We start from the raw sequence: 18,940 nt of genomic DNA on the forward strand, positions 1-18,940 counted from the left end.
TAGTAAGCGTCATTTTTACTCAAGATGAAGTTTGTAATTGATATACAAGGCTTTTTCATGAACGACGCTGATTTTCTACCAAAAGAAATTGCCCTGATTTTTTTAGAAGCTAATATTATTGGCCATTGGATAATTGCTCCTGATCTTTCTTATTCAATATTATCGGAATCAAAACAACAAGCACATATTTTATTGACATCACAACATGGTATTCCATGGTATGAAGGCTCTTTAACAATGAAAGCTGTATATACTAATTTACGGTCTATTACACAAAATGCTGAGCAGATTTATACACGAGGCTTCATACAAAAACGCCCATTAGAAACGGTTGTGTAAAAAAAAATTATGAATATCAACGACAAGTTTGATAGACCGTCATTTACTGTCCGTCAACCGTAGAGATCGTTTGTTTATATTACTCTGCTCTGACGTACGTGTTTATAGGCTGTTCAATGTCAGCTGCTTATTGTTACCGTAGTTGGCTACAAAAAAATTCATCAATGCGCCTTAAATCTTCAGCCACTCTAACTGTGGCTAATAGAAGCTCTTCAGTACATCCCGGCTCATTCAATAAGCGTATATCCAGCAGAAAAAATTCCAAAGGTGTGGACGAAACCGACAGCATTTGTAGTTAATACCGATAGTCACAAACAACCAGGGCAATATTGGGTTGCCATGTACGTCAATCGAGATGACACCGGCTACTAGTTCGACAGCTCTGGACTACCAACAATTATTCCAGAACACCTTAAGAGACTTCGAGAGAGTTGTCGATACTCCCGCTGCTCCGTCAAATATCTATAACAGGAAGATTCTCAAGTTTGCGGTCAATATTGTATCATGTTTTTGCATGCTATATCTATTAATTATCCACTCAGCGGCTTGTTATCTTGCTTTAGTTGAAAATATTTCGAAAAAAATGAAATTGTAAGTGAATATTATAAGAACTTTATGAAAAAGAAACGCTTAAAATTCAATAAAAATACATTTATGGGGGAAGGGCTTCAATTTGATCGAATATGTTTGAGTAAGAATAAAATTGTATTTTAATGGAAATAATAACTTAATAAAGCCATATATAACTATTTTACTTAATAGTTACTTATCTTACGAATTACGATTTATAATAAATAATTCAAATACTAAAACCTTTTTTAAAACTGAAAATGACCTCATTCATGCAAAATCAATGTAAATGAAAATTGCTACTTTTCTCAGATTGACTATATAAAAGAAAAATTTACTTTTAGATCCTGTTATTAACATATCTCACATAAACGTTTTCAAAATTGTAGAACAAAGACCAGACGTCATCGTCTCAATAGTTGATTTGACCGGTGATGATGATGTGTATCATGATCAATTAATAGCTCGTGTCGAGGAAACAGCAGCGGCATACCCTCTGCCGCTGTCACCCGTCTCAACGCTTTCGGATCCTTCTCAACCTTATCTGGTTGACAATCGAGGTAACGGCCGCAAATGAGAAAAAAAACTTAGTCACTCTTAGACCCTGTTTTTCATATAATTTATCTATCTTTGCGTGCTAAAAAATATTTTCTAAATTGTAGAAGACCTTTCTGCGGATGATCAATCTTAAGTTTCTATCGTTAAAGTCGATTATGTACGAGATATATATACTTACGATAACGGTAATGTATATGAAATATATGTTCACTCGAGTTATATTAAGCATCGGATGCTTTATCCGTTTAACAACTGTGGAAGGCGTCGTTTGAGTCGCTATAAATGTAAATCAGAAAATTGTAACTTTACAACTTACATCATTCCGAAAGCGGCTGATCATTCGTATCATAATCATAAACATTTTTATTATTGCGGTATATGTAGGACTAGAAAATATAGCACTATATCATCCCTTGTCCGACACACAGATATGGTCCACTTTAAATAAAATATGTTTATCGGACAGTTCAACAACCGATAAAGAATGCTCTTAATTGTGTAAAAAAGAAAGCAACAATTATGATAAAAACAAAATGTTAATTCTTAGTTTTAACATACAAGATTTATAGCATACAAATTGTTAATGCAAAATGTGCAAACATGTTGAATAATTTTTCATATACTAAACGACTTCTTGTAATATATTAAAATATTTAAGGCTGAGAACGTGCATATATAGTATATAATTTTTATTATTGTTATCCAAGAAGGCGCTCTATCCTAAGGATGGATTAACATATGATTGATTTTTGTCCAGAAAGAAAATAATAATATACCTTCAGACCTATCGGATGAAGATCTAAGCGCAGGCCTATCCTTGGAAATTTCCATCATAAATGGAAATGGCCCTTATACCATCCGACTTCAAAAGTTGCCTTCAATCCTTGCTTTACATTAACCCAACGCAGTCTTCACCTTTTGCTTACCTGGTCGTTCACACCTTACATGAACTACTTAACTCATCTTTTAACGTTAGACTAATCTGGATCCCCGGTCACTCCAACATTGCCGGTTACGAAACAGTGGACGATCTAGCCAACGCAGCGAGAAGCTCCGGTACAAGAATTCAGTGTGAAATACCTCATACCGACTTCTACACCCACCTCAAGTCAAGAACTCTTCAAAAACCCAAATCATTACTCTGCACCCAACGACTACGCAAAGGCACCGTCTCTTTAAGCACTACTACCAAGACTCTCCTAAACCGTGGTTCCACAAAAGGCTGGAGAGAAAAGAGATAGTGTCCATCAACAGAATCCGCAGCAACCATTATAACCTCAACGACTCCCTTCATCGAAAGAACCTGACCGCTCACCCCGGATGCTCATGTGGCCACCTTCAGCAAGATTTAAGACATACCTTATGTGATCGCTCTCTATACACCTCTCAACGTCAACATTTGCTCAACGCTCTCTCCAAGACCACCTTCAAGTTCCCTTGTGACATTCATCAGCTCTTCAAATATCCCGCTCCACGCTTAATCCAAACCATCTGTAACTACTTTAAAATTTGTAAACTTTAATTATAAAATCTTCCTCAACAATCGATAAGGTTCTGGACCATTTATTGTTCAGTCGACTACTTACAAATCACGAAATTTTCCACCAGGGAGTTACGGCTGTACAAAGCGAACCCTTCGACGCCATATAATATAATAATAATAATAATTCTTCTCGGCACCAGGACGCCGACCAAGGCACATCTACACGGTGTGTCTATTTGACGGAGACGCTGCGGTTCAAAATGAATAATAGATATTGAATGAGAACGTCCTGCTAGTACTTGCAAAGAAATAGGAGACCGCCCCCATCTTTGTCACAAGCTTTGCCAGACAACACTGTGACAAGAATTCCCATCTATTGATGTAAGTATTGAATCTCTCTCTTTACAATGCTGTTTTTCTTAATATAGTCATACGATGACGTGAAGATATATAATAAAAACTAGATTAGTCCAGAATAAACAGTCTTTTCTAAAAAAAATAGAAAAGATCTAATTTATTGCCTACTATTTCAGAATCATTTGTCAAGTGTGAAAATAGTATTCTCTTTTAGGACACATCATGTTATTCTGGTTATTAACCGTACCGTCACATCTATTGTTAGAATAAACCTCAAAATGATTGCTAAACCACAATATTTTTTTTCATTTACTAAGGTCATGACATTGATTTTCTTTTTGAAAAGTTTCATACCAAATCATGAAGCAACAAGTATGTCATCTACTTCTAATTATAAATATGTATAGGATACAGGGAATAATTTTTTATTTCAAACAAAAATATGCTATTGAGTAGACAAGCTTTATCAAAGAGCTGGAAAAAAGAAGAGAATGCTTGTCGCCAATTTTTCGGCATCATACCAGAGTCTTAAAACATACAAAATGATATGAAGAATTTTCCTGTGTATAAAACATTCATTGCATTCATATTTACATCACACTCGACGATGAATTGTCTGAATAATATATTTATTATAAGTACATTTAAAAAATCAATCATCCCAGAAAACAACACTACTAGAATGAATATTAACACTTGTTCTATTAATTCAGTAGAATTAATTTTTTATTTTATTTCTTGACTGATGCAAATTTTTTTGATCTTGTTCTTGTACATTTTCTGATTTACTTGAATAAGGAAAATTAAAAGCAGCTGTTTTATAAAATCTATTGAATTGTTTCAGTTTGTAAATCAGAATAATCTTAGGTTGTAAGTCAGATGGCCCCGTTGCGATTATTCATTTTACATTGCTACAATATAGATGGAATTCCGCGGATGAGTATCGACGTTATTATAACACGAAGCACGTGCTCATACTACTGTCGCGTGATCGGGGTCTGCCGTGGTTAATTTATCAAACGGTTCAGTGTGAATATTGTACAGTCGTGCTTATTTAAGCTCACTTAAATAACTGTATGATTGGTAAATCAACTTGAATGTTTTTATTTCACAACGAACTGTTGAAAATATCTACTTATCATTTACTAAATCTAGCAGTCACTGCATTCGTGATACGTGAATGAAAATTTATAAGACATTGTCGGGTATAAAAATCATTCATTAGTATTATTTTTTCCTTACATCTTCAGCAAATAGTTTATAAAATATATGCGTAAAAAGGAAAAGGCCAAAATTTACATGCTCTGCACTTCCGGCCATATGTTTAACAGATTACTATCTGCTATACAACCATCAATACTTATTTTATATATCGAACTATCGACGCAATGACGAAGTGTTTGAATATTCAGTAATTATTCACTATCACAATGATATTGAAGTTCTATTGGTATTTCAAACTATTAATAATTATTATATAACATGTTGGATAACTTAATGTCAAACCTTAAAAATTTTGCAATTTTCAATTAATTTCAGTAATGAAGTAAATGAATTTTTAGCTGTTTCAAATATCCAATTTTGCTCCTATTGTCCATTATTAGAAGATTCAACTTAATTAACATCGAAGTAGAAATTCTCCAAAATGAAATTCTTCAGTGATTAGATATAAAAATTAAAAAAAAAAATAATAACGTAGAAAAAGAATAAACATAAAACAAAAAAAATTTTTTTTTTTAATTAATAATAATAATGAGTATTCCTATAACTATAATAGTATATTTCGACTACCAATCATTATCCGTATACGTGGAAAAGTGATCTTTGATCTGTTGTGATAAGAGAATATTTTTCTTTCGTGGGTAAAATTATTTTATAAAAAATGTATAAGACAGTCTGATAGTCTTAACGATTTTTCGTTGTAAGAAGATTTTTCTTTTATCTCTACACTTCATGATCTTATAAATACTTAAATTTTTCACGCAATCATGTGATTTTCTAAATAATTAAACTTTTCTCTTAATTTTACTTGTAAAATTATTTACAGTTCTTTACCATCTTCAGTCTGAAAATGATTTTAAATATTATCAGTAATACTTCATGCAATTAAATCAAAAATTATAAAATTTTAAAAATATGATTGTGATTATTATTATAAAACTAAACTTATTCTCAAAGCTATGATTGATCTTTTTGTTTTTCCTATTTTTCGTATCAGTAATAAATATGAGTTGTAAAATGGAATATATATACTGTGAGTTATAGATAGAACGTCATAATACAGTATATAATGTTATAAAAAATTAATTCAGATAATATTCTTCAAAAGAACAATGAGTTTATTCATAAATTTTTTATTATCCTTTGTCATAAATTTTTTATTCTCTCACATCTTCATTCATCATTTGAACTCAACTTTTCTCTAACTCTTCATTTCATGACCTCTCATCATCCTCTAAATTCCTTCACTAAATAATTTCCCACTCTATATAGTTATCAAGAAGTTCCAAAATAAGTACTTTACATATTTAATTAACTTCCCAGTAAGAAGTTACAGTAATGGGTCCGATTTTGCGAATCCCGATTTTTGACATATCTCCACGTTTTAAGGTCCCCAGAGTCGAATACGATCGTTTTCCAGTGGACGTCTGTGTGTGTGTATGTACGTATGTGCGTTTGGAATTATTTTTCGCCTCGATCATCTCGAGAACAAAAAATGATATCGATGTGGGACCAATTGCATTCGACGCGTAATTATGTAACTTAGAACCAATTAAATTTTCAACAAAATCGGTCGAGCCATTTTTTTGCAGAAGCAAAAAACTAGCAAAAACGGAAAATGACCTGAATTTCTCAACTTATAAATTATACCATTTTTTAGACAAAATTTCAAAATCTTTAAAAAAATATGAATGTTAAATAATTAGAATACTTGTATGAAAATATGATGACAATATTTCATCGAAAAAAAAAAATTTTAAAAAACAAAATCAGCACTGAAAGAATTTTAAACTCGTGTCAGGATTGAGAAAACAGCATTAAAGACGCTATAATAGTCAATAATAATTGTCAATAATATGGAATTGTGTTCATAACAATTGAACATTGTTACTAACAAGTAATTATTGATCATAGAAATATTAAAAAAATAAGTTTTAAATTATTATTAACAATGAAAATAGGAACCCCATCTATATATATATGAGTCCTCTTAAAGTCCTTTTAGTCAGACTGAGTTGTAACTGGGTTTATATAAATTTTTATCATTCAATAAACAAATTTAGTATCAGCCTGATATTTTCAGTCAACTGCCATTGACTTGTAATTTACAATTGAAAAATTGTATTTCATTAATGTACTGATAAGTCCAGTCGGTCGACGTTTATTCAATCAATTTTTATAACAAGTAATAGTCAGACTGAGTTGTAACTGAATTTATATTAATTTCAATAAATAAATAAACAAATTAGTATTAGCCTGATATTTTTTATCAACTGCCATCGACTTGTAATTTATTATTGAAAAATAGAATTATATCAGCGTTCTTGAAATGCTAGTCTATCGACGTTTAAACAATCAATTTCGGCTATAAAAAATTATCAGACGGACTTGTGAGGTGATTTATATGTATACATTTAAATTATAAAATGAACATATTAGTATAAACTTAACATTTTCAGTCAATTGCTACTTACTTGTAATTTGCTAATGAAAGATAAAATTAGATTAACGTATGAATTAATCTTGTCTGTTGAAGTTCACTAATTCTTCTTTCTTACAATAATTAATCAGACTCAGTTGTAACTGGAAAAAAATAATCATGAAACATTTGAGAATTTCGTTTTTTCTTTCATTTTATTATTAATAATCTACACAATAAATTTATTTACAATCAACACACAATATTTATTTTATTTACAATGTTTTTACATGTTGAAGTATCATTTATTGCAAATGTTTTGATGATGGTATGTAATAGGCGTTTTGGTCCGCGGACAAAATATCCTCGACGAAATATCCCCGGAAAACATATCCGCGAGGCAGAATATCTCTGGATAAAATAACCTTAGATGAAATATCTTTGCGATAAAATATACGTAGACAAAATATTTTTTTTATAAAATAGTTGTAAAATGAAGTAAGTTCTGTTTACATATTAATATATTTTGTATTCTGCCGCTAAGAATTACATATGATGGTACTGTTACTACTAGTTTACAATTAAAGTTGCTAGACGGCGCTTCGGAGCCTATAAGTTGGTGGGCATAAACGAGTGCCCAATCTGCAATTGTTAATCAAAGACAAAGTATATTAAATGTGTGTGTTTTGGTTACTTGTTGATCTTATTATCCATGTTGAATTACTAATGTTTAATTATCCACGCCATTTGTGCTTTGTAATATCTGGAGCATCATTTTTGTAATATTCAGTATTAATTAATTTTAAATATAGTTACTAATGTTAAAGTTTTTTATTCATTATTTATGATGCCGTTGTCTTTTGTGCCATCACAAAAAGGTAAAAAATTACTGCTCCATGAGGGATATTTGTATTCCAAAAAAACAATTAATAAAAATACTATTACATGGCGTTGTACGTCTAATGTGAATTGCAGTGTTTTAATTCATACGGATACAGATACAAAAACTGGTATTTATTCAATTTGGTTTTTTTTTTCTTCAATTTTTTTTAAAGTATTAATTAAGTAATTCGTTATATAGGAAATATAGTTGGTGTAATCCCGAGGCATGAACATGCTGGTGATATTGCTGCCGTGCAATCTAAAATCATAAAAGCAAAAGTTGTAAAAAAGGCTAAACGGAATGATGCAAAGCCGAGTATTATCATATCAAGTGTATTACGTGGTGTTTTATCACCTGTTTCTGCATTATTACCTAAGCTCGCATCTATGACTCGAACTGTGAACCGTATTCGATGTAAAAATAATCCGCAATTACTGGATCCACCATCACGGAGCCAATTGGAATTGAGGGGTGAATGGAAACAAACACACAAGGGTGATATGTTTTTACTGCATGACAGCGGTGGCAATAAAAAACGGTTTTTGGTATTTTCCACTCCAAAAAACTTAGACGTTTTGAAGAAATGTCAGCAATGGTTGAGCGATGGCACATTTAATGCTGTGCCAAGTATATTTTCACAGTTATATACTGTGCATGGCTTTATTGACGGCAAATCCATTCCACTTGTGTATGCGTTATTACCTAATAAATCTAAAAAAATATATTTACAATTCTTGACCGTTCTGAGACAAAATATGCCAAATTTTTCTCCTAGTTTAATCATGGTAGACTTTGAGCCAGCATTTATTGAGGCTTTTCGAGAAGTATTTAAAAGCACTAAAATTACCGGTTGTAATTTTCATTTTAACCAATGCTTTCGGCGTCGGATTCAGTCCTGCGGTCTTCAAAGCCGATATAATCAAGATGTCATTTTTGCTGCTAATTTACGTCTACTCATGGCGCTTGCGTTTATTCCACCAAAGGATGTGATTGAAGGCTATGAATTGATTGTTGGTTGTGATTTTTATAAATGCAATAGCGACGATTTGGAAGATTTACTTGCCTACTTCGAAATGACTTGGATTGGTCAATTATGCCATAATAAAAAAAAACGTAAGAAGCCATTATTTGATATCAGTATGTTGAATTGCTATCAAGCCGTGATTAATGATCTTTTACGATCAAATAATCCAATCGAAGGATGGCACAGTGGTTTTAATCGACGTGTGGGTGTTTCACATGCTTCAATTGGATTGTTTTTAAATAAACTAAAAGATGAGCAGTCTCGTAATGAAGCGTTAATATCGCAAATAGATACCGGGTTGAACGTTGTCACTCAGCCTAAGACTTATCGAGATTACAATGTTCGACTGAAGAAGGTTGTCATGAATTATGATTCTAGCGATAAATTAGGATACTTGAGAAGCATTGCCAAAATAATATCCATCAATGCCAGGCGTTGATGTTACAATTGCAATTATTATTATTTTTTGATATTAGAGATACATTTTTATGTTATATTGATCATTAATTTTGTTTTGTGTTGATATTTTTTGACCATCAAATACTTGACACATACTAATTTTGACGCTCATCGTTAAAGTTAATATTGATATTATTTCTTATTGTGATTGTAAAAATATGCAATTTAAGTAGATTTTAATCAAGTTAAGTTGTTGAAAAATCATAGATATTTAACAAAATATTAAAAGTATAAAAGTATTGACAACATGACTGTGAAAATATTCATTATAAAAATAATATTCTATATGTGAGTAATTATTCAAAATAAATATTACGATATCAATTATAATTAATTTAAATACTAACGTAGATATATATTTTTGTACCTGACGTCAATTGGAATAACTTAAGTTTAATTAATACTATGATGAGTTAATTAATGGATAAATATGTATATGCTGTTTAATTAAAAAAAGATGTAAGTTGATGTGTCAAAAATTCCCATGTTGAAATTGCTGTAATAAAAGTAGTCATTGTATGATATCTTTTTTTTTTTGTTTATTAATTTTTTATAATTTTTGAAACTCAATTCATTTGATTATTATTTGTAGGACAGTTAAGAAAATTTTTTGTATGTACTTTTTTTGGGAAAATTATTATCATTATCGGATATTTCTTGCGAATATATTTTGTCGGTGGATATTTTCTCTTAAGGATATTCTGTTCTGGGAATATTTTATCCTAGGATATTTTGTCCGAGGAAATTTTGTCTTAGATATTTTGTCTGCGGATCAAAACGCATAGGACCATGTAATTAAATGTACGCAAATTTTCATTTGGTATATCACATGATATTTTCATTTCTCTCCCATTTTCTGTTTTATTCGCCTTTATATTCTTTAAGGTAGTTCTTTTGAGATGTTTTGTTGTTGACTTTACACTTCCTGTTGTTGTTGTATTCCTTAATAAGTTGGCTATGCCTTTTCTAATGTCGTACATCTGGTCTTCAGTAAATTCTCTATTCACGCCTTTCACAAGCAAATATGCCCATGTAATGACATGCACTTCGCAGTTGTTCGCTGTTGGACGATTAGTCGATTTTTGCTGTGGTATGTCTCGTAGACGGTACAGCCTCCACTCGTGCCACTGGATTGGTTCTGCACTTGGGTTATAGATTTCTATAATTTGTTGAAATCCGCTTATAACGTGAGGCGGTATTTGAACGCTTAACGAATCCATATACATCATAATTTTGTGTTTTTTTATTATGATCAGAAGTATCCAGTGTCTCGAGTAGTTTATTGGAATTACCCAAATATCAAAATTGTTGACATTAACTGCTTTCGTCCACTTCCGAAATCCACCTTTAATCGTTTCGTATTGAATGAAATCCGAAGCATAGAATGTCTGGAATGTCAGTATTTTCATGCCAGTTTTTCTTTCCATATTTTCGAATAATCCAAAGGTGAAGTTCATTATGTTGTTATCTAACTCTTTTCCCTCTTCAAAGGTTGAGGAATTCTCTCTGCACAACATACTCCTTCTTCTCGATATTCGGAAAATCTAATGGATAAGTGTTTTCTCCGAATGATAATTCCAATTCTTCGATAGGTTGTGATATAACAGCTGGTGTAGATATCACTAATTCACTGCTATTTTCAATTGAGTAATCATCATCAATAATTATAATATCATTTCCTCCGTTAATACTGCAGTTACTTGAGATATTTTCTCCTTCATTATGCGGCCTGTTGTTGTTCATGTTAATATTAAAAAAAAAAAATCATTACAGTCTTTGAATTTCTTTTGACGGTCATACCACAATCTGTAGCATCTAGTTGTGTATTGCTGCAGCGTTTCGCGATAAGGACTATTATGATTATGTTTTTTTTTAAATTTCCCGGCAAACATATTCAAGCGCACACTTTTTTACTCTGTATGAACTTAAATAATTTTTTATAATATCACTTGATGATTGATGTCCAGACGTATGGAACAGGGTTTCTACCAACTCATCCATGGTTATTACAATTTTTTGCGGCATTTTTTGAATTTTCACAATAACTCTTTAATAAATTCACGATTCGATCAGTATAGATAAGTACAGTGTCAAATTCGACAGAAGACTGATGCACGTCATTTTTGTTAGCAAGTTCAACAGCTCATTACCTTAAAAGTTGACCTGCCAAAGGATGATTATTATTGGTTCTTCAAAGAGATCTTCAAGACTATTTGTGCTTCTAACTTTAAACAAATATTTCATTGGTTAGGTAAGGTGGGCTTACCCTACACAACAGAGAAAATAAACTATTTTCTTAGTGGTCTCACTTTCACTCACTACAGAAGATGGGACTTTCAGGTGTCTCCATTGTTCAAGAAATTGAAATTGCTGTTACAATAAGAGTTGTATTGTCCACAGCGAAAAATAAAAAAAGGTCGCTCAGGTACTAATAGTCTAGCAAAATGAGGAAAACAGGATAATTTTTATTTGCGAAGGCCAAAGTAATGATTTATAGATCATTAGATCGAAAATTTTGCAAAGAAAACGATGGTGTAAGTATGATATTTGCATCAACTGCCATCGAATTGTAATTTATTATTAAAGAATAGAATTACATCAGCGTTCTTAAAATGCTAGTCTGTCAACGTTTAAACAATTAATTCCTCTAACAAATAATAGTCAGACTGTGTTTTACTGGATTTATATGAATTTCAATTATTCAATAAACAAATTAGTATAAGCCTAAAGTTTCTAGTCAACTGCTATCGACTTGTAATTTATTATTGAAAAATAGAATTATATCAGCGTTCTTAAAATGCTGGACTGCAAAACAGTCGCGATATGCGACAGGACGACATTTATACTCAGACGATACATTACAACCATCTTGTATTAACTATGTCCTAAACTATCACCACTACAGATTTTTGTTGCTATGCTCAGTAATTATTCAGGAGTATACGTTATTTATACTTGATGATGCTTTTATATGACACATTATGACACAGAAAGAGTCCAAAAATATGCGATAGACATAGTTTTCTCCAATGTCTCCAAACTATGCGTTGAACACATGAACACTTTGGACCTGTCTTCAAAGTATCAGAATGTCTCCAGTGTATGCGTTAGAACTAGGAAGAGTTCTTGAACTATGCGTTAGGCATACATATATATATATACAGGGTGACATACGATATATTTATTTCCCAAAAATCAGATATTCAGAACGATGAAATAAATCGATTTCCGAGAGGAAAATTTTCTTAAACAAATACTTTTTAACTTATAAACAATTGAAAGTTAACAAATGGGAAGGCACTATTTGCTCGAGTCGAGAAAGTAGGCGGGGCAAAATAAACAGAGGTAAAACAGAGAGAATGAAAAGAACACTGCGTTACCGTGATCAGATAAAAAGGCAAAAAAAATCCAAAATATGGCTTTGCGTTCATTGGGTAAATGAATAAGATAAATTACAATAGTGTAGGCATATAAAAATAATTAAATAATAGACAAAATAAAATGTTAAATAGAAAATGAACGTATGCAGAATTAGGTACTTTTACATTCCTAATTGAACGGAATTCAAGAGATCATAGCTATAGAGACGAATAAATCAAAATTGCTTTTTTATTGTATTAATTTCTTGATGCAAACACAGTGATAAAATACGCCGGCTATACATGTTATCCACTATTAATTCAAATAAATTAACTAAAGAGATACTCAATAATTTTATATCACTGTATCATTAATATTTACATCTTTGTTTACTACTCCACAAAAACATAAATAATTTTTATTATTATCGGATGATTCAATTATTTATAACAAACAATCACAATCAAAAAAACACAGTATATATATATGACACTGTAATGAATCAATTTTCGACACTGTGAAGTTGGGTTTATTGATATGATTTATTGAATATTTGTAGAAGTAAAAATACAGAGATGTTGCTCCTTTTAAGTCTAGATTTAATCTGACAACTTTACACTAAATTGCTCGTTGAGTAGCCTGTAGCTCCCAACGTCTTGCTGACGGACTACAATATAATCCTTAAAATAAAGTATCTTATGTCTATGAGAAAATTATAGTAATATAATATGTGCACTTAGGCAGTTATAGTTTGCTATAAAATAGATTGAATTTTATTTCGATGTGAAGGGTTTTACAATAATCATAACACCTCCCTCCTCAAGTTAAAGGTAATGTTTTATATTAGAACTTATCTTTAATTACACCAATAGAGCGTAAAGGTCTTCGTGGTTCTGGTACAGGACCAAATTCAGAAGATCGACCTGGTAAAGGCTCTAATGGTACATCTACAGAGCTAGGTTTCCTTCCTTTTTTAGAAGTGTTACAAATATTAAAAGTAAGGCAGTTTACAAATTTAGAGCATTCGTTTGGGTTTTCATCACTATGTCTACGATTAAATGGATAAAGGTTATATTTTCTACAGCAGCCGCAACATCTAAGAACAATATATAAGATAATCATAATACATACAACATAACCAATGTACGTGAAAACTGATACCTTATAATCTAACATACTTTGTTTCTCCAAGTCGTCTATCATGTTTGATATTACGGTTAACTTATGGCTAGCAATATTTAAATTATCTAAATAAACATCTGTTTTAGGTAGTTGTTGCATTACAGGTATACTGAAAGGGATAGAATTTTTTATATCGCAACAGTCGTCTTGAGTGATGTTAAAAGGAAGGGTTTTTATAGTATAATTACTCGTGAAAGAGCTTTCCGCAGCAAGTAACGTTACTGGCGTATAAGCTTTACAATGTGGTTTCAACTCAAAAATTCCAGTTCCTTGAAGGCGAGTGTTAATTACTTCGGATGATACACATGAAATAGTAACAGAAATTGGTAATGGTGATATATAGATCCAAATATTTTTATTCTTCAGTTTATACCATTTTTCATCGGTAATTTGTACGATTCTAGAATCGCAACTTTTTGGAATATTCTTTTTCACTGATAATAATTCCATTTCGCAAGGAAGAGGTGGGAAAAATGAGTAGATTAGATATGATAATTTACATATATAAAAATCTGGGTCAGAGCTTTCACAATGTGATATGTCTTCGATCCATGAGTACTGATTTTTTGTTTCGGAGACAAGTAAATATTCGTGTGATGGCTGGATAAAAACGTACTGGCTCGAATTACGTAGTGAAGGAAAAGGTATGAGATTGTATAAAATAAACAGCGTATCACGTGCTAGAGGAGTATTATAGCTAATTCGTGTTCGTCTTTTTGTAGTCGAGATATCATCGAGTCATAACGTCGTGCGTCGTCGTTGTCGAGGTTCCCTGTAATAGTCTTAAAGACAGGTTTGGTAATAGCGCTTGGTAAAATGGCGCGATGCCCAAAGATTAATTCATAGGGCGAGAAGTTTGTGGACGAATGGTCGGCAGTGTTATAAGCAAACATTGCAAAATCTATCCATTTATCCCAGTCTGTTTGGTTACTATTTATGAAATGTTTGAGGTAGTCAGCAAGGGTGGCATGACTTCTCTCTAGTGCACCGTTCGATTGAGGGTGGTAAGCCGTTGTTTGAATTTGTTTTATTTTAAACAATTTTGCAACTTCCTTTAGTAAAGATGAGGTAAAATCCTTTCCCTGATCGGTTAGTATTCCTTCTGGTAGTCCGAATTTACAGATAAATTGTCTAGTTATTTCGTGAGCGATGGTTATTGAATCTTGGTAAGGAATAGCATACGCCTGAGAAAACTTGCTTAGATCATCCTGAAGGGTTAGAATGTATTTATTTCCTGATTCTGTGAGTGTCAACGGTCCTACAATATCTAGTGCAATTTTTTGAAAAGGTTTAGCCGAAGTTGTCGTGATTATCATTGGGTTTTTGTTTTTCCTTCGATTTAATTTGTTTCTCTGACATGAGTCGCATGAGTTTACGAAGTTTTTTATATCCTGCTTCATATTAGGCCATTTATATAACTTTTTTATTCTTTTATAAGTTTTTAGACGACCGGTATGACCTGCCGCTGGAGTGGAATGGTGTTCCTCCAGAATATTTTTTATTTCGTCAGGATTTGGTTCTATGAAATTGTTTGAAAATAATTTTACTCGAACGTTAGAGTGTCTAAAAATAAATCTGATTAATGCGCGGATTTTGTTCCAGCGAAGAGTTTTAAACTCACTAGCTGGTTTTGAAATATTAATGGAAGTTTGGTTTTCTTTTAATAATTGATTTTTCAGATTAAGAAGAGTAAGAAAAATGTCCTTTAGGGTAGGTTTATCCCAAGAATTCGATTTAATTACAGCGTAGTATAATTTTATTTTCGTTAATGGTAATGAAACCACATCGTGTATTTTAGGATTTATTTCTTTTAATTCTTCGAAATGCGTTCTAACGTCGACATTGTTGTCATTGAAATTTAAATCTTCGGAGATAAGTATTACGCGGTTGTCGTCCCATGATTTTAGAATTTCGTCGTATTCTTCTACTTGGTTATTAGTGATAATTGTCGATTCTAAACATGCTAGAAAATCTTCGTACGAACCATCCGATTGGATCTGGTGAATATTTACTTGAGTATTGAATTTCATAATCATACTCCTCTAGTTTCAGTCTCCATCTGAGTAATCTAGAGCTAGGGTCTTTGACTCCAAATAGCCAAGTCAGAGGTTGGTGATCGGTGACTATTCGAAACTTTCTGCCTAGAAGATAAGAACGAAAATGTTTGACAGCCCAAACTATAGCTAGTAATTCACGCTCTATAGTGGAATAGTTTGTCTCCGCAGTGTTTAGGGTTCTACTGGCATAAGCAATAGGTAAATCGGTTTGGATTTCTTTATCTTTGTCGGTGACACCACGTACTTGGGATAATACTGCACCGATTGCAAAATTGCTCGCATCAGTAGAGAGAATAAATTCTTTTGTGAAGTCTGGATATATGAGGATTGGTTCGGAGGTAAGTTTATTCTTTATTATCTCGAACGATTTTTGTTGTGTGCTTGTACATTTAAAGTTAGCGTTTTTCTTTAATAAACTAGTCATCGGTTTAACTATATCACTAAAGCTTTCTATACAACGTCTGTAGTAACCAGCAAGCCCGAGAAATGATTGAATTTCTTCACGTATTTTAGGGACCGGAAATCTTAAAACAGCTATAACTTTAGCGGGATCGGGTTGCACGCCTGATTCGGATATTTTATGTCCCAGATACATTACCTCGCGTCTTAAAAATTCGCATTTATCAAGTTGAATTTTTAGATTGTGTTGTGAGAGTCGTTCAAATACTTCTCGTAATCGTTTCCCGTGTGTTTCCAAAGAGTCAGCAAAAATGATTATATCGTCGAGGTACACTAGACATCGGAGACCTTGGATTCCAGCTAAAACTATATTCATTAGTCTCTGGAAGGTTGCAGGGGCATTTTTTAGCCTAAAAGGCATTCTGGTGAATTCGTAATGACCTTGTGGGGTCGAAAATGCTGTTTTTGCTATATCTTGTTCTCGAATAGGGATTTGATGGAATCCAGAAGCTAAATCTAGTGTTGTGAAATATTTAGACCCGCCTAGCTGGTCAAGGATGTCGGTTATATTAGGTAACGGGTACGCGTCGCCAATAGTTTTGTCATTTAATTTCCGGTAGTCAATAACAACACGCCATTTTTGTTCACCAGAAGTGTCCTTTTTTTTTTGGCACAACTTACACCGGTGCCTTCCACGGAGACTCAGAATTTCTTACTCTGCCGTCGTTTTTCATCTCTGAGATCTGTCTAGCTACTTCATCTTTGAAAGCTTCGGGGAGTCGGTGCATTTTTTCGTTTATTGGTGTGTCGTCAGTTGTCAGGATTTTATGGTCTGAAGAATCAGTGTTTGTGAGTATATCTCCTTTTAGGCAGAATAAATGATTGAAATCAGTACAAATTGGTAATAGGTGAGCTATTTCCTCATGATTGAGGTGAGCAACACGGATGCTTTCTATGAGTGCAGATAGTCGAGAAGATTCGTGATTAATGGATGAGTTGGTTTGGTATTGTAGTTTCATTATTCTTATATCATACTCGGACATTGGGTTAATATCCGTTTCCGGGATATTGATTTCACAGTCAGTATCAGTTGTATTGAGAATAGTGGTTTTCGCGAATCCGTTTTTATCGACTCTAACTAAACTGCCAGAGAGGTAAACGCCGTTGCGAATTTCTTTTCTGTCGATTATACCCCCTGTGACGTCCTGATTTTTCACTTTCAAGAAACTATGGTTTCCGTTCTAGCTTTGATTCTGTGAATGTGGGTTGATTGAGGAATTAGGTTCTTCTGAGATTGAATTAGAGGATTTTGTGATATTTGCGGATTTGATTGAAGAGTCGGATTCTTTTGAGATTGAGTTGAAGGATTTTGAGATATTTGAGTGTTGGATTGAGGAGTTAGATTTTGTGGATGATGTATCAAAGGAATTGAGCCGTTTGCAAAACGTAGTTGGTTTTGCGCGTTATCAACGTTTGTATTAAATTGAGTGAGGATATCATTTCCGAGAATACCAGCAAATGGTATCGGAAAAGAGTCTTTCACTACGTAGAAAACGACTGGATATTTCGAGTTTTCTATAGTTAGCTCCAGGTGACAATAACCTAGAGTTTCTATATTTTCATTCGAAAGTCCATTGATGGTTAATTTTATGTTATCATAACAGGGTGTGTCTCCGCGTAGTTTTAAGAGTTTTATAACTGAGACGGTAGCCCCACTATCGAGAAGCATTTCGAGTGGATTTTCTTTTGCTTGGATAATTTTAAGATTGACGGAGATTGTGACACTCATTAAATAGTTTATTTTTACTGTTCTGCCTGGATATTGTCTATACTCCGCGGTACGGCAGCTACCGGAGTAGTATCGAAGTTTAAAGGTTCGGAATTGATGGCGTTAGGTTCGTTATTAGTATTCAAACTATTAATTCTTTGGTTTTGATTGGGGTTAGTATTATTATGTGGGTTTTGAGCTCTTCTAGAATGATTATACATCCTTTTACGGCATTCGGAGATGTCGTGTCCGCTTCTTTTACAGTATCTACAAAATTTAGCTTCGCCTTCAACTTGCGCTTGAACTTGTCTAACTTGCGTTTCAGATCGTGTTGATGTTGTCTGAGGTTTGAGTTGAAAACATTGGAGGGTAGTATGTCCCCCGCGATTACAATTTTCACAATATCGAGTTTCTTCTAAACTAAGGTTATGAAATTTTGACATTTCTTCACGCGATTTCTGTTCGCTTTCTTCCGCCAGAGCATATTGCACTGCGTCCTCCAAAGGAGTAGGTTTTTGAGTTTTTACAACTAATGAAAGATCCCTATTCAATCCTAAGATGAATACATTCATAGCTTTATTCTGTATTAATTTAACGCAAGCAGCTCGATCCGTCGTAGACAGGCTTTGGTCAAGACTATCAGTGTGTTTAATTAGACAATTTTCAACCTTCGTGGAAGGATAAAACGTCCTCTTTTGGGCCTTGCCTGCATGACGATAGTTCGAGTTGCCATTGTGCGTGAGATCGTTTTTCAGAGTACGCTTCTATGAGATAAGATTTTAAGGATTCCCAATCAGTGAAGGTGCGATTACAAATAAGTGCTCGCGCATTCCCAGATATTTTGGTTTGAATTATTTTAAA

General features: G+C 32.8%; 1 protein-coding gene across 1 annotated transcript; it reads left to right on the top strand.

The window, feature by feature from the left end:
- Positions 1 to 1,169: 1,169 nt before the first annotated feature.
- Positions 1,170 to 9,293, top strand: LOC118065355 (uncharacterized). Its single transcript, XM_035080559.1, has 3 exons — positions 1,170 to 1,194; positions 1,254 to 1,469; positions 8,029 to 9,293. Exons 1-3 carry the CDS (start codon positions 1,170 to 1,172, stop codon positions 9,291 to 9,293), a joined length of 1,506 nt encoding a protein of 501 aa, XP_034936450.1.
- The last annotated feature ends 9,647 nt before the right edge of the window (positions 9,294 to 18,940 follow it).

Source organism: Chelonus insularis, unplaced genomic scaffold, assembly GCF_013357705.1.
Source record: "Chelonus insularis isolate UGA/USDA-ARS -01 unplaced genomic scaffold, ASM1335770v1 contig_30_pilon, whole genome shotgun sequence".
NCBI lineage: Eukaryota > Metazoa > Arthropoda > Insecta > Hymenoptera > Braconidae > Chelonus > Chelonus insularis.